This window comes from Somniosus microcephalus, chromosome 6 (genome assembly GCF_052327205.1).
Source record: "Somniosus microcephalus isolate GS21.2 chromosome 6, FLI_Smic_1.0, whole genome shotgun sequence".
Lineage (NCBI taxonomy): Eukaryota > Metazoa > Chordata > Chondrichthyes > Squaliformes > Somniosidae > Somniosus > Somniosus microcephalus.
In genome coordinates, this window is record NC_140992.1 from 60,911,269 (window position 1) to 60,933,996 (window position 22,728).

At 43.0% G+C, this 22,728-nt stretch overlaps 1 protein-coding gene across 1 annotated transcript in view; it reads left to right on the forward strand.

Annotated features, from left to right (window-relative positions):
* Window positions 1-2,342: 2,342 nt before the first annotated feature.
* The window catches only part of pex5la (peroxisomal biogenesis factor 5-like a), a 250,138-nt gene continuing 229,752 nt past the window's right edge, over window positions 2,343-22,728 (forward strand). The window contains exon 1 of the mRNA XM_085990260.1: window positions 2,343-2,655. Within this exon, the coding sequence (XP_085846386.1) occupies window positions 2,635-2,655 (21 nt within the window). The 5' untranslated portion in view covers window positions 2,343-2,634. The remainder of the gene's footprint in view (window positions 2,656-22,728) is intronic.

A 22,728-nucleotide genomic window follows, 5' to 3' on the forward strand; every position in this document is an offset into this window, starting at 1 on the left:
GTTTCTGTAATCCCAATCAAATCATACTTGTTTACCTCTATTTCCACAACTAATTCATCCACCTTGTTCCTAATGCTTCTAGCATTAAGATACAAGGCCTTCAGGCTTGCTTTTTTCACACTCTCATTATGAATTAGTTTGGCCCTTTGTGTTTCTCTCCTTTGCTTATTGCTTCTCACCTTTCTACCATCTATTTCTAACTTCATATGACTTCCCTCTTTTCCACTACCTAGGTTCCCATCCCCCTGCCAAATTAGTTTAAATCCTCCCGAGCTTCCATTGAAGCTGTCATCAGAGGCTTACTGCGGGACTGCAGTGTTCATAGAGCTGACCAAATTCTCTGTGGTTGACTGCATTGTTTCTGTGCCCTTCTCAAATGCCCCACACAAGTTTGCACTGGACTCCTCCATGCTCTCTGATGTTGTGCAAAGGCTTTCTGGTAGGCAGTCCAATGGAAGTTGGTCATACACAGCCTCGGTGCTCTTCTATAAGCTGGGACCTTGAAGTCAGCATCTGTCCTCTCTGCAGCAGGGCTAGGATGTGAGCTCGCTCTCCAGCAAGTTGGTTCCTGGGTTGTCCTAACCCTCTGACCTTTCTCCTGTGCACTTGTGCTGGGTGAATCTCCCAATGCAGATCCCTCTAGCTGACCCTCTACACTATGTGGCCTGCCAGTTTCTTAGCTGCTGTCTGCAAGAGTAAGCTTGTGTGATGGTGTGTGCTCAGGGATCGGGGGGGGAGGGGGTCTGGTGTCCTCCTCTTATTCTGCTCCAACTGGGCCCTCTACTTCTGCTGGACCTGGAAAGGGAAGAGAGGTACAATGGTTGGAAGTTAATGGCAAGGGTAGGCAGAGACAGATGAGTAGTAGCTCAAAGCAGCACCACTTTGTCATGCAGAGTGATGTGTTTAGGAAGAGATTTCAGTGAGAAGAGAAAAAGAGGGTAAGATGGCTAAACACCCTGTGGAACATGTCCTCCAGCCTCACTGGTCGCAATACTCCTGACATGCACCCTGCCCTCAATCTCCATGGCCGCCTCTTCTAATGGGGATAGGACATGGATGCTTGGTGTCCCTCCTCCTGCCTGTTACAGCTTCTCCTGCAAGAAGAGTGTGTGGTGTTAGTGTGTGGTTTGGTGAAAAGTTGTGAAGATGTGCCTGTCAGCGTAAAATAGAGTTGCTGGTGCATGTAAGATGGCACAGGTGTGGGGAAATGAGGGAAGTAATTATGAGGATTATAGCAGGTGTCGAGTGTGCAAGTAGCAGCAGAAGGAAGTTCAGTGAAGTATGCTGTTGTGATTGGAGGAGAGTGATGGGAAGTGGGGGAGGGAAGGCTTGTGAGTGCTGAGGCTGCAGGTGGTGGAAACGTATCCGCTGAAAGGATTCCTGGTGGCAAACCTTCTGTTGCTCAAGGCAAAATAAATAAATGCTGTAATATCAACTAGCACAAAGGCTTGTGAATGCAGTTGTGGGGGGGGGGGGGTAGAATAAAGACCTTATAAAGGCCAAATACACTTACATTTAAAGTTTGTAGGCACTCCTGGCCAAGACTTCCATCCTACCAGGTTGTCATGGGTGTGATGGAGATTTGGCATCCAGCATGCCCAGAGCCAGAAAATTAACTGTGGCAATACATCACCTATATTACAAACACAAATCTGGGATCACTAAATGGTTAGTATAAGTATATGGCAAATTTAAATCTTGCCAGAGTAAATCTATTATTCTAGTGTGACACCCAAGTGTTACGGTAATAGCAAGACATGACAAGTATAAGAAATGCACACTATACATAAAAGTTTTAATATATTAGACGACAGATAGTTTGCAAAAGGAAAGGTGCATTTCCAGGGTTTGCATTGCCCTTGGTTATAGCATCTACTCCAACACAAAATTTGCTCAGCAGCCAATTAGGAAGCACTTTGATTTTTTTCAAGAGCATGGTGTTCCACTGTCGCAGGTACTGATGCTGCCTTTAACTTTCTCAATTCTGTGACAGCATTCTTTTAAAATTACTAGCGCCCCCGTAAAAGAGTGGAAATGCATTTTGTTTTATATTTTGATTGGCATGCACCTCATAACTTTAGTGCTCTCTATATATAAAAGATGCAATCCGCCAGGGTCAGCAGTGGGAAAAAGCAAGTGACAAACAGCTGCACGAATGAGGCGAAATACAGTAAAAGTGGAGCGATCTCGCATCCAACGGCTGGCCATAACATGTTTCTCTCTCTCTCTCTCTCTCTCTGTTAACAGGCGATGCCATCGAGGTCTCCACTTTGCTGACCTGCAGGCGGCTACTTTCCCGTGACATTGTGACGGAGCATGCGGAGCACGCGGGAGAGGGAAGGGCAGGCGGGGGCGGGCGCGCACGCGCGCGCTCACAGCTCCCGAGCCCAGGCACGTGAGGCGGCGGCGGCGGCAGCCTGGGGCGGCGCGGGACTGCTGAGGCGGACAGGACCTGAGCAACACTGAGAGAGAGAGGGAGACGCTTTCAGCACCCGCAGCCGGGACAGCTCCCGTCACTTTCTCAGTCACCTCTGAAGAGCAAGCTCCTGTGAAAGCCCGAAACCGCACATCAAGCCCCCGCCTGCTTCCGGACAGCAAGTGTGCAGCTCGCCTGCAATCAAGAAGCCGTCCAGGATGTACCAGGGGCACATGCAGGTCAGTGAGATGTGACCGAATACATGTTTCTCTAATTAAAAAAAAAAATTCGAGGTAACCTCAGCATGAACGTTGGCTTTCAATGGTCAAAACGCAACCAGAGCGAAACGAGTAAATGGCATGCAAAATGAAAAGGAAAATAATTGTCAAGGTGATCTGGGCTTTTGGGGTCTGTGATAGTTATATTAAAATAAGACTCAAGTTTTCGGTTGTAGATTCAGGTTGGAGTGGGCAGGCACATAATTGGTGTTTAAATGAATGAGCAGTGTATTTACCAATGACAATAGCTTACCTTTAGTATAATGTGGAATTACGATCTAGTTTATGAAGAAGGTTAACATGAACTGCAGTGTAGCTTTCCATCTAGTGCACGTTTTCATACATTTAAGTATTACGCAGAAATATGATGCCTAACACGCGTCGATTCAAGGGCAAGGGATGATAGATGGGAGACAGGAAGGAATCTGCCACGTTTTGTACGTAGTTAGTGCAAGCGCTTAGTTGCTGAAGAAAGCTAAAACATTTGCGTGTTAAGTAGCGTCTTGCAATCGCAGTAATATATCGCCACGTGTATAACATGGATGTATCGCATATCTGAAACAATAAATAACTCTTACGAGGTTCACATATTAAAGATACACATGAGTTCTGAGAGGGTGCTGTATGCAAACAAACGAAGTGATCAATGCTTCAATTAGAAATATTTAATTCCATCATTTTTAGACACTTTGCTGAACGCACAATGTTGTTTCTTTATATAAAAATCTCCGTCACTACGAATCTAATTAGTTTATAACCTTGAAATTCGCCCTTGCTCACATTTCATAATGGTTCTTCGGGACATTTTTAATATTTAGGCAATAGTTTATGTATGCGTACATAATAAAGCAATTTTGTTATTTATTGCATGCATTGATCTTATAATTCCATAATAAATGTGCCTATGATCCGCACTACCACACATCAAAATCCGTTGATAAGTCCCAGTTCGCATAACGTCACAGAACGCTGCCAATACAGTAACTGTAAGTGGAGGCAACAGGCTCGCAGACTTTAATACTGTCTGTTCAGTAAGCATCGAGTGTTTGACTATCGGGAAACTTCTGTAATGGCATGCTCTGGCAGCACGAAAAGTGGTGTTATTCGAGAACTGTGTAATTTGTGTTGTGAAAAATAGTTTAAATCTGCAGCATGACTTTTTAAATTGCTGGGGAGTCAGAATTTGATTGCCACAAATTTTTGTTTATGAATCGGTCCAACCTTCTCCCACCTAAGATTCTCAAAAATATATGGGATCAGGCATGCTGGTCAAATAGGCACTGCCACAACCAATTTTCCCATCTATTTGAAGTTGCATTTTGTTCATGTATGCACGTCTGCAAATTTAGGCAATGGATGACAGTTCTGAGACATGGATTGTTTTGCTCCTAACACCAGCTGAGACCAGTAATCATTTCCAGTACAGATTGATCACAGGTCAGATGCAATATAGCGATCCTCCAGATTATTACTCTGATAATATGTCAACCCCAATTTCACAAAAAGTCAGTTTTGCCAATGCATTATTTCTATTTCCAACACCCTGTGTTCATGGATTTGTATCTGAATTTCAAATTCCTAAATTAACAGAACAGCTTCTTAATTCTTCCCCAAATTTTGTCCCATTTATTAATGAAAGGTGATAGCAATATGCTACAATTGTTTTGGCAATTTCAGTGACAAGTTAAAGGCAATTTGAGAATTGTAGAGCTTTTTGATTTGTTAGTTATACTTTGGTTTGATTACTTAAGGTATTTGTTCTCTACAAATTTTAATCAAACCTTAGTTTAAGTGATCAGCAAAAAAAAAAGCACAGTGGGGCAATATTGACTTTGGGCAATAGTGGAAAATAGGTGATATTGGAACAGCTGCCCATTATACAACTCTCTTAATTTTCATTCTGAAAATCAGGAGAAATGTATAACGGATGGCTGATCCGATATCACCCGTTTTACACTATCAGCCAAAGTGAAAATCACCTCCATTAAATCCACATCATCCAGACAGAAGTAATGCTATAAGCTTGGCAGTTGCTTTTCTGGTTGTATAAAGTTCAGCCTGCATCAAATACATTAAGTGGAGTAGCTTAAAGGTTTATAAGCCTTTGATTTTTTTTATTTGTGTGAGTAGTGACTACAAAGAAATTGGATGGCATGCAAATTATAGTTTTAAGGAACCCATTATGAGGTTTTGTGCTCAGTGTATTATTATGCATTTTCCATACTGACAAATCTAGAGGTTACAAGCATGATAAAAAATAATTTTAACTCTTAGAAGTTACTGGCATATAAAGCGATGTGAGGGCAATTTGAAAACATTGCATTCTTTAAAAAAACACTGCACCACTTTTTATAGACAATCAATCATTCAAAATCAATGCTTAGGTCCTGTGCTCGGGAATAAAAACTGAATGGTCAGTTCTAAAGTATAGTAGAAACGGATCTAAATGTGATAGAAAACCTTAAAACATTGCCCCTGTAACTCCTATTTTTTTTGAAGACATACAGGACAACAATGAACAAAAAGATGTTAAAGTGAACAAGAAATGAGTCACCAACACGCTTCAAAAATAAGATGAGCAGTCTCCTCTTAAAAAAGGATTTGTTTTCTCCTAACCTCTGTATTTAGACTTAAGTAGAGTATTTCTGTTATTTCCACAAACTAAACTTTTTAGAAAACACTTTTGTTAATATAGTTTATTTATTGTAAGGTTTTCATTTTCACACAATTAATGTACTTTTACTTTCTCATGTCATATCTGTTTAAATACTCTACTGGTTTTTACCTTTTCTGTCGAAGTAAATTATACACTGGCAATTTATCTTAAACCTGAAACTTTTTGAAACATTCCTACAGAATACCATTAGTTTATATAAACAATCTATAAGACCTGTATTGGAATATAGATACTTCCTCCAGAACTTTGAGAAAAACTGTGCAAAATTCTATACAATGCTGTAAAATGTTTGAATAGAATATTTTTTGTTTTCTCCAATCCTTTGCTGAAGGTGCTGACTCCGGCTAATGTATCTTTCCATTGTTATCAATAGGCCTTTGCCTCACTCAAGTGGCCATTCTTCATACGTGAGCTTAGACAATGAACATCAGCAGGCTATTCAGCTTTTGGGGAGGGGGGGGTGGGATTGTGGTTTCACCCAGTTACTGCACATTTGTCAGCAGTGGTCACTGAGTAGCAATGAAGAGTGATAACTCTAGGCTGATGTTTTTCCCTCCTCGGCCTTGGGCCAGTGTGGCATTTTTTAGGGTCCTTACTGCCAGCATGCCTCAGATCAGCTACCTGAGCACTGATCAGGAATGTATCTTTTTATTCTGGTCAGATGGACATTGACAGGTGCAGCAACCCATCATTATTCCTAAGTGCATTGCAAACCTTTTAAATGAGTGATCCACATAAGTAATATTGCCTAATATTAAGTGTATACTCTGATCCCAATTATCAAAGTGCAGATAATTTAGGCAAAGTTTGTCAAACCCAAGATTTAGGGACCCAGAAGTTTGCGTAGGAGTACTCATGGAATTGAGCGAGCTAAAACAGTGGACGGAGTGCTAGTAATCATTTTGCTGCTGTCTAGCTAGTACTACCCTACATGTTATGCTTTTGACCTGCATGGTTGTATAGAACTGAATGAAAAGAATATACGCCTCCAATGGCTAGTCAATCATCAAGAGCACCCTGGAGTATGGTGAACTTGTCTAGCTGAGGTAACCGATGACTGATTCTGCCACAAAGGATTGACTCAGCTCCAATTTTCCCATCTCTACATATGTCATCTTGGAGCTAGGTTGACTCACCCCAAGGAGGAGAGTCATTATTTGGTCATCAAGCAACTGAGAAGTATGTTTCTGAGTCCTTGCTTTGGGGGTGTGGGGGGGTGGGGGGGCAGCAGGTACTATAAAATGTTTGCATGCATTGCCATAATCCTCTTAATGACAGCATGGATACACACCAAACCCCATCAAATAGTAATTATAGCAGTTGAAGTTGAGGAGCTTCAGCAGCAACTGCCTGCCTTTCTGCAACCCAATCAAGATAGACATATAAAAACATGTATTTGCATAAATAGGCTCCAGGTAAAGTTTCTAGCACCTGCCATTCCAAGTCTCAGAGATTCCTGAGATATCCACGATGGATAGCTCCATTCAGCATAGCCTTATGCAGGACAACTCACAAAGTAACAGTATCCTTAATTCCCTAGACAGCTGAGTCCAATCCTGCAAACCAGACTTCCTCATCACCAACTGCTTAATCTAACATCTCATGTAAGCAGCTTTGGCAAAGAGATATGCCAACCATCTCACACATGGGGACTGAACATTCTACCTTCCTGCTCTGTATGATTCAGTACCACTTTGGGTGGTGATTTTACCCACTGAGCCATTTCACTGGCTATTTCATGTATTTTATTTATTAAAGGATTGATTAATCATGTACTATTAAATACTTATTTTTTTTAATTGGTATAAAATTGGAATATAGAATAAGTACATGAAAAAATGCAGTATTGCTAACTGGCTGAATGGCTGGCATTTCAACCTGCAAATCATATATATGAAGAGTTTTGACAATTGTCAGACAGGTTGCTGGATGGCACTTCTCATATTCACAAAAAAGTGTTTCTTGCTGGAATATAACCTGCCATGATGTGATGTGTATGAAAGAATAATAGGTTAGCGAGTCACTCCTATAAAGCATGCATCTCTATTCTAGATAGATCCATGTTGTTGGACTCTTTACATTATAGGAGGTTGAAAAACTGCTTAGGACATTTTACTACATTAAAGGTGCTATATAAATGCAAGTTGTTGTTATTGCATTCGTTCAGTGAGGGAGTCTGTGGTCTGACTGCCTGGAGGATGTTGTGGGGGTGAATGGCTATTATTGCATTTTATTCTGCACACTTCAAGGTGATCCTCTACCATAACCTATATTCCATTTGGCAGCCCATGTTATGTAAAATCTACACTAGTAATGGTTAATGTGCATTCTTGACAGCTTTTAGTGGATGCTTGTAGTAAAGTGCTGTCGAGTTAATTGTAGAATTAACACATAGAGGCATGATTTTCTGATTGTAAAAGATACATTTAATTATATAGTAACATAATAACATAGTTACATAGTAACAGCTTCAGGCAGGTCCATTGGTCCATCTAGCCTGCCTATCCACGGTGTTCCTTTGCTGCATTTCGAATAACTTGAATTCCTAATGGCACTAACAAATTAATATTATAAAACATTTGAAGTGGGGGAGAAGAGCAGATAGGCCAGAGTGCCTTCCATGTGTCTGTTTCTGGTTATAATCCTGTGTGCATAACGTAAACACAATGTAATGGGAAAAAGAGAGCCGATCGTGATTGGTCTACATTGTAATATCATTTGGTTTGTTGTACAGTGTTGCAAATAGTTCTGTAATGATCTAAAATATCACTAGCAAATCCTTATGAATTGCTGATGCAGGTTGAGCATCCCAAATCCGGAGTTCCAGAATCCGGAGTGTTCCGGAATCCGGACTCCAGGGCGATTGGTGGCAGGGATCCGGAATCCGTAAAATCTTTCCAAAGTGTAATTTAGGACACCTTAACAGGGTGTACCATTGTCTTTTTTCCAATGATTCAGACGTCAGGAGCCTCCAACCTCCTGTTTCAATAAGGTTATTGATTCAGTGTCAACAACTTATCTTATCTCAATAGCCTGTATGCTATTTACAGCTTTAGATTGTTGAGGCTTCCAGATTTCCAAACCCGGTTTGTCATGTTTCAAAGGCCAGAATTCTTTCATAGAATGGTGTATTTTTCTGAATATGGCTTATTCCTTCACAGGGCGATGCCCATCAACGCAGCGATTACAAGTGGGGTCGGGTTGGGGCACGTCATTGTGCTTCAGGCATGGCAGGGCAGTGCGATCCAGTGCAGAGAGATATACACCGGGATTGGGCCAACAGGGAGTACATTGAGGTTATCACCAGCAGCATCAAAAAGATAGTAGATTTCCTCAATTCATTCGGTAAGGAGCAGCAGCCAGCTAATAAAAAATAACCAGCAGCAACAATAGAGTCACCAAAGGAGAGCTTCTTCTTTACACCCACTCACTCCGGTGGGTTCCAGTAATGCTGGGGTTTAGGGCCTGCTTCAGGTCAGATCCTCTGTTAGTTTGTCTCTGACTTGACCATAGTGGAAAAATAAAATTGCATCTAATTTCCAGTTATTGATTAAAGGGGGTGTGGTTAATATATGATTGGAATTTCTCTTCCTAATTAATCACAAGTAAAATAAAAATAATAATAAATATATAGGTTTAATTGTGTAACTAATTTTTATACAGAAAAAATACTTGCGTTATGTTGCAGGGGTCCGTGGAATTTTTGTAAAAGTTGAGAACCCCTGCTATACCTGACCTGGGAGTGCTTGATACTGACACTGGGAGGGAGGGGATTTTCATTTCAACCTTCTGGGCTGTAAACATGTGGAACAGATTATAGAACCAATCCTATTTTCATTCCATTAAATTCAATGAAACGAAAATTGGATGGAATCGGACAGGTTCTATAACAGGTCAGCAAACTGCTCTGCCAGATTGCCATACAAAAGCAATGAAGATGAAAATTTAACCCTGGGCACCTGAAATGCAAAGAGTTCCATTCACCAACACTACCATCATTTACCTTGCTGAGCATGAAAAAGCAACAGAAATTGCTTAAGGCCTGTAAAAATGAAGGTTGTTTTGGCCTAAACCCCAAATATTTTGGTAGAAACCAACAGAGCTCTTAACATATGTGTTTAACAGGAATACATCTCTTAATTGACCAGAGTACATATTTTAATTTCTATGAAAATGGGTGAAACACATGATTAATAAAATAAAACCAAACTTTTTATTTAAGATATGTCAGCATATTGCTACTCTTGGAAGTCGTATCACAGTTCATACATTGCTAAGAATCTTTAAAATTCGTTGTTATTGCCAATTTCAAAACCCAGAATTTTATCAGGTTATTTTTAGAGCAAAAAAATAGAAAATTAGTGGAAAACATTGGACCCCAAAAAACTCAGGTAAATTCAGAGAAATTCAGGGTAAAACAGTTCTTGTTTTGAACATCTCTGAAATTTAGGAAAACAAGAAAGGGGCTTAAAAAGGTGCAGTCGAACTAAATGACAACCATAATTATCTACACAGTTCATTTACACTACTTTTATGGGGCTTATCATAACACTCTTATTTAATTCCTAGATTTTTTAATGAAATATAAAATTGAAGAACTTGTGTTTATTGTTGTGGCTCCAGATACTTGCCTGCCACTATGATGGTGGGATAACAAAAATTGTTGAAGATTATACAGTGGGGAACAGTTGCCATGTTGCTTTTAGTACAGTGCCTTGATGTACAACCTGAGTCAAGCTTTGATTTATATCGAGTAGGAAACCCGCTGTCAACCCACCTCCACGCGACTTTCCCAGGTGTCGGGTCTGTTTGTACAGAACTGACCCGACACCAATGGCGGGTGAGACAATTTAGAACATTAACTGGCTTGTTAACAGCCAGTTTAATGCTATTTTGAGCCTACCTTGTAATTTTACGTGCTCCTCCACGGGTTACCCACTGCTCGGGGAACACGCCAGCTCACCCTGGCGTGAGTTTGTCTGCTTTGATTTATCTGATAACCTGAGAGCTGCAGAAGTGGTATAAAGAATACCATGTTGCAGCTGTTCAGTTTCAGAGCTCAGAAACTGTTGGTTACTGCATTTGTAAGACATATAGAGATTTCTTTAGCTTGCAATTGTTTAGAGCCAACTGTATAATCAGTGCCACCTCATTCGAACAACCTGTCTCACCATTGACAGATCGCTTCTGTCATCTCAATTGCAGCTGCCATCTATTGCAGCCCTTGAAAAAAATCACACCTTGGTCCTCTGAATCCTTCCATGATCAGCCCCAACACCAACATCATCAGGCACACCAACATCACCAACCTTCTCCGCCATCACCTGATGCTGCACAGGACACAGGACATCAACACCTGATAACATTGCTGCCCGGGAGGCCAGCGATGGCATCACCATGGCCAGATTTAATTCACTTGATGCTGGCTGCCACATAATGCGCCAGGTTGACACCACCCCACACCAGCACCATAAAGCATCCCTGTAATGTCCAAGCCATTCCTTTCACATTCATCACTATAGAAGGGGGGGGGAGTTATGTCTCAACATTCACTGGAACTCAGTAAGACACTTCTCAAGGTGCGCACAGATCTGTCCAATAAGTTGAAGTGTTGAAATTATAGATTTCACTGTATGACAACACATTACCAGAAACTTCACATGAACATTGGCTAAACCTCTCAAGTGCCTACCCTTGTGTGTTGTTAGTTGGTATGCTTGCAGTAGGATGAGAGTGAATGTGAGGGGTGGCTAATGAGATGGGGAAATGATAATGTGGATAGAGAGAGATGGGTGGAGGTGCAAGGTAAGTTGGTGTGAGTAAGGATGTGCAGGAGTAGGGTATGGAAGGCAGAGTGATGGGGATGCGATGAGTGGCACAGCAGGGTGAGTTTGAGTGTGGCATTGCAGTAACGTTTCGTGATCTACTGAGATCATTGAAAGGTTGGCACCACTGCAGCCAGGCACTCCTGACGACATCCCTGCTTGTGACCAGGCTGCATTGATCTCCTGGGGAGGTCTCTTCCACCCATGGGAAGGGAAAAGAATCTTCCTGCGTGCTGTCACTCCATCCATAAGCATATGGAGGGAGTCATGGGAGAGCCTGGGTGCAGCCGTGCACCTTTGTGCAGTGCTTGTCAGTGTTTGCAGCACCTCAATGCTGCAGAACACTGACAGCACAACTGTCAAAATCAATGTGGCCGTGGTCATCAAATGACATAATCAGACCCGCTTCCTGTTAATTGGCAAGGAACCCCGCAGGGCGGGCTTAACAAGGCCAATCTACGGAAAATCTTTTTCAACTAGCGGTTGCAGATGGGAGCAGGTCCGGAAACCGCCAACCAATTCTCCCGCCGCCCACCGCCTCCGCAGGGAAAGTCTAGCCCTTTGTGCACTGCTGTCTTTTCCTGCTGAAAATTGGATCCAGAAATGCACATGCAATGCATCTGTGAAGTTAGCACAGCATGTAAAACATACATTGTGCTTACTGATGTCATGGATGCAATGTGTGCATCTCTGGACCTGATTTTTGGTAAGAAAACAATGAGATGCTTCCTTAAATTTGTAAGAAAAACAGCTTTTACTCACTCAACACCCAAAATAAATCCACAAATTTGTCAGTGGAAATCAGTAAAATCTGATTTTAATGAAGCATTGAGAAAAAGTGCAAATAAGTTGAAGCAAAGCACCTGTTCAGTTTCAAAAGTCCTTTTGCAGTAATATGGAATGGATATCATTACTACAGCTTTTACATCAACACATTTTTGAGACCTGATGTACATACTGCTCCACGTTAGCGTCTGTGCTACAATGATTAGTTCAGGTGAACTGAAGTTGCACAGTTCATGTGAACACAAATGTGGGACAGATATGTACACTGACTCCCACTTTCACCAGACAGCTTAAATCTCTTTAGTAAACTCATTTACTGTACAGTGACAATGTGCAAACTTTCAAATGATATAAAGCTATCTCTGCTCTTCTGTACAATTTTGTTGTCAGGTGATATTTTGTGAAACCAAAGGAAACAAGTTGACAAAATATCCCCAAATTGACAGGTTTCTGTGTCCAAGTGAAATGTCAGGCTTGGTAAAGCTGTTCATTTCATTCTAAAGTGCTTATATTTGTTTTGTGCACATATGCAAGATAACAAATCTGTTTGGAACGACTTTCCCTTGAGTTAAAAAATCAAGCTGCTGTCTGGTGCTCAGCACAAGCTGTAATAAGTTGTAAGGCATCATTTCCTTTGAACTTGTGGTTTCAGCACCAAAGTACACTTAGGTACAGAGGAATCTGCGAACGTTCAGTTCATCAACATGGCAACCAATATTGAATGCTCATATGACCCCTTTTCACTAAACAAAGATACTCCATCACTGAAAATAAATTGTTGCATTAAAATAAATGCAGAACAAAATTAACCATAACAAATCACCGATAAACCTTTATTTTTAGTGTTTAGTTTAAAAGAAAATCAAATTGATCCCCCGTTATTTACAGACAAAAATGTTGGTGTCTTACTCTTCATGTAACTGTATCTCTCCTTATCTCCTACTCCCTAATTCTTTATATCTCCCTTCGAATTTCCCTTCTAATATCAGCAACATCACTGCTTGCATTAAACAGTGCCAGAGCAAACATATTCATCACTTGCTCCATGGACATCCTGAAGCAGCAGGATAGGCCTAGGGATCACACAGATTGCATGATTCTGCCAAATCCAGGCTGAGCATCATTGACTGCACTCATGTCGCCCCACGGGCTCCTTCATATAATGCGACTGTCTTCGTGAATCGCAAAGGCTTCCATTACATTAATGCTCAGTTGGTGCATGATGACCAGCAGCACATCATGCAGGTCTGTGCCTGTTTTCCTGGAAGCCGCTATGACACTTTTTTTACTGTGTCAATCGTCCATCCCGTAACTTTTGTCCCTGCACAGCAAGTTAACGATAGCTGCTTGGAGATAAGCGCTATCTCCTGCATTGTTGGCTTATGAATCCTCTTAGCCATCCACACTTGGCTGCAGAATTCCGCTACAATCAGATCCATGGGTCAACAAGAGCCCTCATCAAGCACTTGGAGCTTTCAAACAACGAATCAGATGCCTGGATAGGTCTGGTAACTTCCTGCAATACAGCCTACAAAGAGTGTGGTTTGATTATGTTGCATTACTATGCTCTGCACTGGGGACAGTGCATGAAGTCACCATTGGAGGAGGGCCTTCAGCATGATGAGGGAAAGGACACTGATGACATAGAGGATGGTGAGGAAGTGAGAGGGATTCAACATTGCTTGCAGCCAGAGCTGTTCAGCAGCAGCTCATTGAAGAGAATTTCAGCCAAGCAATCTGTGCTCACTTGTATTAACAGTCATGTCTTTCCACCCTACAATCAACAGCATCTGCACAATACCAAAATTGATATTCATATCACCTAACATTGCAAGATCACCAACTACTGCAAGAACAGCATTGAGGTTTAATTGGCTACAGAAAGCTCTCCAGTCTTACATAAAGGCCAATAAACTATTCCTCACTTAGTGTGAGCATCTAGTGCCTATTTTGAAATGCTGTTTTACCTACCCCAATGCTTCTACAAGGTCATTACCCCAGTGGCTGTAACCTGGGAGGAGGGAGGCTGCTGTGGCTCATTCAAGGGTTAATTAGATGCCCAAGGTTCACGATCTCTAAGAGCTTTGGTCTGAGAGGGCCCAGTTGCAGACTGCAACAACTTGGTATCTGCGAGGGCAATCTGGCCCAGCTAGCTTTTTGGCACCAGGGCACGTACTGGTTCAGGGGTTGCAGGGGTGCAGGGGTACAGAAGTGTTGTTATCATGAGAAATGGCATCATGTTCCATTCCCATTGCACAGTTGCCCCTGCTACTGGGATGTGACTCAGCACAACTACAGACTCCAGGAAATCAGTGAAGCCCCTATCCATTTGCTCCTGCAGTCTATCCAAGGCAGAAGAAATGGTTGAGCTTAGAGCTTGCATGGCTCCAGTATGAGCATCCCCGAGAGATGCTACTACTGGTGCCATATATATCTGATAGGGGTATCAGTTGCAGTTGCCATCAAGATGAGTCCACGCTCCATGGTTGACTGCAGAGTGGTGATGTCATGTATGAGAACCCATTACAGTTGGTAGTGGATTTCACCATACTATACAGCATGTTTTAGAAGCTCTCTGGCATACCATCCAATCCATTCAGCAATTACCTGTGTACAGAAATCATCTCCATTTTGTGTACTGGGCCCCTGAAGTCTGCATCTCTGTTCTCTTTAGCTGAGTTAGGTTGCAAGCTGATCCTCTGGTTAGCTGTTCCCTTGGCCTTCCTTACCACCTCCACTTGGTCCTGCTCACTTGATTAGAAATGGATGGTTGCCATATCCTAAGACAATGGTGTAAGTGCCATGCTGCAACATCACAAATGGCTGAATTAGCTCAAGCAACAGTCCTTGCCACAGATGGTGCAGGCGTAATAACAGGGCCAAATGAGGAATCCCGCACAGTATTAACTTTTGAAGCCTGATACGCTTTCCTCTTTGCTCTCTTCTCTTTCCTCTCTCAGCCACCTCTCTTCAATCCCTTTGACTCCCTGATGCCATTCAGCTGTCCAGTGTGGCCTGTTGTTAGTTACATCTTCCTAACTTGTGGCATCGATGTCAAAGGTTTTCAAGTCCCTCTTGCTCACTTATGCTTAGTAGAAATATTTTTAAAGTAATGTTATTGTTAATTGATGCACTTTTAGGTGTATTTTCCTTTGTAAATAAAGTTTAATAAAAATGTAAATGTGAGTAAATAGGCGAGAAAAACTGGTAGTTGATGAAAGGTCATCGACCTGAAATGTTGGCCCTGAATTTCCGATCGGAGGCTTCCTGCGGGTGGATGCCTCTGATCGGAAAAAATCTATGCACTTACCTGCTGGCTCCGTAGGTCCCGAGACATCCGATCCTGGGCCACTGCTCTACGAAATGTGCAGAGGCCCAGGCATCCCAGGGGAGCAGGCGGTTCGCAAGTGCCTTGGGACCACGTGGACCATGGGGAACCAATCAAAGAAGGGAATCCCCTGCACACTTTTAACAGGTTTCTACAGACAGATCTGTCAAAGGCATGAATGGGGATCACTTAAAAAAAAGTTAAACATTGGATAATTTTTTTTAAAATCACCTATTTAAAATTACATTAAATTAAATATTTTAAACAAAAATGTAATTTAAAGTTTTTTACGGGGCTAAAAATAAACACCTTTTTTAAAAGTATTTTAAAATTATAAATGAGTGAAATTTTTAATTTTTTTTTAAACTCTTATGTTGGTAAAAGCAGGCCTTACACATGGTTTTACCAGGCGTAAGATTTTTAAAGGTTTTCAGTGGACGGAACTCCCTGCCCACGAAGGCCCTTTTCTCGGGCAGGTGGATGATCTGTCGAGAGGATTCTTGACAGATCGCAAGTGCCGGGCTTTAGCTCATGCACTTCGCATGCCTGAAACCAGCACTTGCGAGGACCCTATGGGTGAGTACACACCTCGTGCGCATCAGTGGGGGGTCGGAAAATCCGGCCCATTAACTCTGTTTCTCTCTCCACAGATGCTGCCTAACCTGCTGAGTATTTCCAGCATTTTCTGTTTTTATTTCAGATTTCCAGTATTCGCAGAATTTTGCTTTTGTGGTAGTTAATAGTAATGCCTTTCTTGTCTGTTGTTTATTCTATTCAGAATCTTGCTCCCATGCTAAGATGTGTTTGCAATAATTAGCCCCTGAAAAATTATTCATTATGGATTTATTAAAAGGCAATTGAGACAGTTTTGCTCATGGTTGGATAAATACAAAGATTGGTCTCATTACTTAGTTATATCTGTGAGTAACTTTGTGAATGGAGGGGAAGATTTCAACGGCTCACAGAGCACTGACAGAAGAGAATAATGCTATATAATTTTCATTCTGACAGCATGGCTGCTGTCATTGACAGGTTTTCCTAGTGCAGCAGGAGCTCAAGGAAAGGATAGCCAGGGAATGCATAGGCCATAGGAGGCATACCGCTCACAGCACAGATTATGAGTGCCTCAATACCATAATCCTTAAAATGGGCTTTATACGTTCTTTGCTGCATTTGTACCAAGGCTTGTACACTACAGAGCAAGATGTATGATTGTTCCTGATTTATGCCCTTCAACTGACAACTGGCATGCTGGAGAAGTATAAAACAAGCATGATTACAAGTGTGTCCTGATTGGCTATTTCCATCGGTTAAATTAACTAATTTAGATTACAGGGAACAAGCTGAATCAAAATGGCATGCTATCTATCACCATCTTGATTTCCATTCGTTATGTGCAAAATATTCCTGAAATATTGAAGTATATTCCTTTAGGCTTTTGAATTGATAATTGTTGCAGGAGGTTTACTGCAAATGCTTTAGAAGTCTTTCTTGGAAAGTTACAGAAGGATTAATAATCTACATTAGATCATAAATTCTAACCTTATTATGTTTTATTGATTGTGAAGATATGCTATTGTACTCAGTGTTTGTTGCAATGTGCTATTTAGACATGAACAACCTGATTTATTTTTATTCAAAATCTCTGAATATTCTTTCCTGTGTTTTTTTGTTGATGTCTTTGATCTAAATAAGAGCATTTTTATTATTTCATGTTTATTTTGAAATGGATAACTTAATCTGGGCAGGCAGTTTAATTTTGTCTTTAGTTCTGTGTATATGTTTCACCCATTGCACTTCCTGCGCCTAATATGTCACAGAAAAAATAAAACAAAAATGGGCTTCAACCATTACCCTGATAAAATAATGAAAAATCTTTAAAAACTATTTGATAAAAAGAAATTGGGGAAGATTTTTAAAAGTGAAATGGGCTCCTGAAAGTCATTTTCCTTTGCTACTGAAGTAAAATGATATGAAATTAGTGGATTACATCTTAATTTAAACTAACACATGCTTGGTAATGTAGTGCATGCCAACATGTAAAGCTAGGATAGTTACAGGATGCAGGTTTGATTCCCCAGTGCACAGAGCGCCACATTCAGCTTCAACGCTATGCGGTGGGGCTGAGTGGAAGACAGGCGCTATACACAAGGAACATCAAAGGGAGAGTTGACTGTTAGTCACCTTTCAGCAGAGAGGCTTCAAGCAGGCTTGACTGAAGCCTGGCAAAACATTGTTCACCTACTGTTACAAATATAGTTCATTTGTGGCGAAGAGAGATTGGGGGAATGGGGAGAAAATAAAGCATATTTATGCCCTCCACGACAACCTTTGAAGAAACGTTTGAGCCACCTGTTTCAAAAGGGTCTTCCAGCAGTCTGTTTAAGGACCATTGATTAGGTCGCTCAGCACTCAATACTACTGGATGGAGCGTGCATGACGCACCTTAAAATGGCATCTGAGTCTTACAACTGGCATCGGACTCTGATTTACATATTGAAATAAGGCTCCCTTGTTTCAGGTGTGAACAATGGCCAGGTCAAAAATTGAGTTGGGTGGGCTTCAGGCAGTCAGTAGGCAGGAAATTGTTTTTTTTTAATTTTCGTCTGCGACTGCCCCAATTATCAGCGGAAATGGGGTGGTGGACAAATTAAAATTAACGTCCTTAAATAATAACATGAACAGATTGCATCACAGATTTCTTTACTGATTTTTATTTGTAAAATTACCTGAGAGAGTATGCTAATAACTGACAACTTTAAGAGCAACTTTTAGAAGTGAATGAAATGTTATGCAGTATATAAAAATGTACATATTTAAATAGAGGTGTTACTGCTGGCAGTGGAAAATAATTGCTGTGGTAAATGTCATAATCTTTATGGTGAGCCTTTATTTCCGGCCTACAGTATAATCCAGCAAAAATTCATCAAAACCACAATGAATTAGAATCTATTCTAATACCTCAATCATCAATCTGCTACCTGGTCACCAATTTAGATTTAGAGCAAATCAACTAACCAACATGCTCTTAAGCTTAGGGGCTGGATTTTCTGAATGGGAAGTTTTTGGAGGTGGGACTGTTGCTTGCCGGGTCTCAGTCCCGCCTCCATCAGCTTCTGGCCAACCAGTGGGAATTTCCCCTGATTGACCTTGTTAAGCCCGCCCGGCGGGCTCAGCAGGCCAATTGGGGGAAGTCAGTGACAGAGCACATCAACGTATGATGTGTCATCTGTCACGAACTTTTGAAAGCAGAAATGTCATCGTTTGACAGCTCTCTGAAGCTGTCAAACAGTGACATTCTGTGTAGTTTGATGAGTCCTTGTGTTCAGGACTCATCAAACCTTTCTACTTTGCAGAAATCAGCTGGCTGTTGGATCGGAGGATACAACAGCCAGTCTGTGATCTCTACAGTGGAGATGTCAGGGACCACGGCTCCACAGCGGCTGAAGGCTGTAGGTAGAAACAAAGGTAAGTTAACATTTTCTAACACTTTACACTCACCTCACATACTTACCACTCCACACTTGCACCCATCACTCACCTCTACATTGCACTTTCAGACCCCTCCGACCCCCGCAGACATCCTACTCACCTCGGCGGGGTTCCCCCAGGTCGGGAAACCCACACTTCAGCACGAAAAATGGGGATAAAAGTTAATGGGCTTTAATCCCTTCCCGCCTCCAAGGAGATGGGACCTGGGGCAGGGTGGCTTCCCGCCTCCTGGCAAAAGGGCATGGAGGCAACTTTCCCGGCAGTCCCGCTCCTCGGGGCTGAGAAAATCCAGCCCTTCGGTTCAGCATGAAATTGCAGTTTTAGTAATTGACTGATAATTTCTCCTTATGTGGCTCAGTATCAATTTTTTTGCCTTTTAATACTCCCGTGAAGCACCTTATGATGTTTTACTATGGTAAAGGCGCTATATAAATATAAGTTGTTGTTGAAGGACAGAAGGAGCAGGCCCTTGCACTTAGGTAAGTTGCAGGGGTTTTAGGAGGACCTCGAAGTCTGGAAAAAGGGGTGGCCGGGGCAAGGGAGGTCTAAACATTCCTTGTGAGGTCTGCAGGTGCACTGTTCCTCCTGGAAAATTAAAAAAGTTTTAAAAACTTACCTGTTTAGACCTCTTCTGACTCTTCTTTCTTCTAGCTTCACCTGGTGCGAAAGCACTAAATAGCCTCTATAATCCTATTTTTAAGGCCCTTGCGAATTTAACCCTTTTACCATGTGAAACACACCTGGTGGGGAAACACGATGGTGAAACCTGGCGGGAGCACTATTGGATTGCTGACTATCAGCTGCAGGTCAACCATTAAAGAGGAGATTTGATCAGCCATCATTTGCAGGTGGCAGGACTTTGTAGTCTCAGGTCTGGGGGAACTTTTAGAAGGCATAACAACAGCTGTGGAAGTTTGGAGCCTGACACCCATCTCCAGTGTGACCTCCTGGGAAACCCCTCTCGCCACCCTCACTGAGCGCTTCCTCAACTGAGGCATATACCAGAAGCATGGGAGCCATTTATTTCCTTCCCATCTGGGCATTAGAGGAGCTCGAGCACCAGCCGTGGCACCAGCAGAACCATGAACAACAGCAGCACCAACAGCAGCAGCAGCAACAGGAGCGCCAGGCTGCTGCTCACCCACCTGAAGCTGCACAGGCCAGAAGGGGCCAGCGTTTGGAAGCCCGTCAGCGCAGGAGATACTCCCCAAACAGGGTCTACAGACACAGGGTCAGCTATCTCAACATGTCTGAGCAGCAGTGCCAAAGGCGGCTCCGACTTTCGCGAGAGGTAGTGAGTGACATCTGCGCAATGCTGCAACAATACCTGCAGCCCAGAGGACCAGGTGGACAAGTCTTACCAGTGGCCGTCAAAGTCACCACCACACTCAACCTTTTTGCCTCGGGCTCAAACCAGGGATCATCAGCAGATATCAGCGGCGTCTCCCAGGCGGACGCACACACTTGCATCACGCAGGTAACCGATGCCCTCTTTGCCATCGCGCACAATCACATCCATTTCACCAAGGATCGAGCAAGTGTCACGGCGCGAGCGGTTGGATTAGCTAATCTGGCAGGCTTTCCAAGGGTGCAGGGCGTCGTTGACTGTACACATGTGGCCCTTAAGGCACCCCATCGCAATCCAGGTATTTTTGTCAACCGCAAGGGCTTCCACTCCCTTAATGTTCAGCTGGTGTGTGACCACAAGAAGGAAATTTTGCATGTTTGTGCCAAGTACCCTGGCAGTTGCCATGACTCCTTCATACTGCGCCAGTCTAGTGTGCCTCTGCTATTCAGTTCGCCAGACCAACTTAACGGATGGCTACTTGGAGACAAGGGCTATCCCCTGAGGACGTGGCTAATGACGCCGTTGAGGAGCCCATCCAACAAAGCTGAGGAGAGCTACAACTCCAGCCACATGTCCACCAGAACCATAATCGAGCAAACCATCGGTTTGCTGAAGATGAGCTTCAGATGCCTGGATAGATCCGGTGGAGCCCTGCAGTACTCAGCAGCCAGGGTCTCCAGAATCAGCGTGGTTTGCTGTGCACTTCACAACATGGCACAGCGTCATGGCTTGCAGATTCCTGAGGACCAAGTGGCTCCTCACATACCCTCCTCAGATGAGGAGGAGGAGGAGGAGTGCAAAAATGCCCATCCTGCAGAGGCCCATCAACCAGCGGCAGCATTACGCGAGAACATTGCTGCCCGGGATGCGAGGAACGCACTCAGCTTGGCCAGATTTGCCTAGCCTAGCCGATCAAGCACTTTTGCCTCGCAGCTTCTTGCCTGAGCATCGACAATGGCCAAGACCCTGCTGATTCCTAGCTATTTGACCAGCATACTGACAGTTGCAAGTAATCCTAAGCGCTCAATGTGAAAGTCCCATTCGCAAAATGACACATGCCACAACTGCAGCAGTTGCCATCAGAATTTTTATGTATAAGAACCAACTGATGGCATTTTTACAATAAACACAACGGGCCCGATTTTCTGGATCGTGCGGGAAATTTTCGGTTAACGATTTGGAGGAGGGGACCGAGTGTAACATATCAAAGTTTGCAGATGATACTAAGATGGGGGGGAAAGTAGTGAGTGAGGAGGACATAAAAAACCTTCAAGGGGACATAGACAGGCTAAGTAAGTGGGCAGAGATTTGGCAGATGGAATACAATACTGGAAAGTGTGAGGTTATGCACTTTGGCAGGAAAAATCGTAGAGCAAGTTATTATGTTAATGGCAAGAAACTGGAAAGTACTGAAGTACAAAGGGATCTGGGGGTCCTGGTGCACGAAACTCAAAAGGTTAGTATGCAGGTGCAGCAAGTGATTAAGAAGGCCAATGGAATGTTGGCTTTCATTGCTAGGGGGATAGAATATAAAAATAGGGAGGTATTGCTTCAGTTGTACAAGGTATTGGTGAGACCGCATCTGGAATACTGCGTACAGTTTTGGTGTCCATACTTAAGAAAGGACATACTTGCTCTCGAGTCAGTACAAAGAAGGTTCACTCGGTTAATCCCGGGGATGAGGGGATGGACATATGAGGAGAGGTTGAGTAGATTGGGACTCTACTCATTGGAGTTCAGAAGAATGAGAGGCGATCTTATTGAAACATATAAGATTGTGAAGGGGTTGGATCGGGTGGATGCAGGGAAGATGTTCCCGATGATGGGTGAAACTAGAACTAGGGGGCATAGTCTTAGAATAAGGGGCTGCTCTTTCAAAACTGAGATGAGGAGGAACTACTTCACTCAGAGGGTGGTAGGTCCATGGAATATGCTGCCCCAAAAAACTGTAGAAGCTATATCATTACATAAATTTAAAACAGAAATAGACAGTTTCCTAGAAGTAAAGGGAATTAAGGGTTACGGGGAGCGGGCAGGAATTTGGACATGAGTCTAGGTTCGGATCGGTCATGGCCCTGTGGGTAGCGGAGCGGGCCCAGGGGCCGTGTAGCCTGATCCTGCTCCTATTTCGTGTGTCTAATTCTGTTAGATGCAGGAGATGGTTCTGTGATAGTGGATTGGCAGTTAGGATCAGATCAGCCATGATCTTATTGAATGGCGGAGCAGGCTCGAGGGGCCGATTGGCCTACTCCTGCTCCTATTTCTTATGTTCTTATGTAGAAGAGGGCTGCGGCCGAGGAGAGGAGAGCTGCGGCCATCGAGGAGCTTAGTCGCCAGGGTGTCGAAAACATGGTGAGTGCTCTGAATAGAATGGCATCTCTTGAGGAGCGATGGGCATCAATTGAGCACCGAAACCAGACCTTCATGGAAGTCGCTCTGAGCAGGACTTCCAGTGCTGAGACGGGTCCCCATGGCCCCCCTGATGTGCAGCAAGGTGCTCTCAAGCCACTTGCAGGTGCTGAGGGGGAGCTGACCCATGAGAGGGAGGTTGTTGGCACACCTCAAGGAAGTGGGGGCT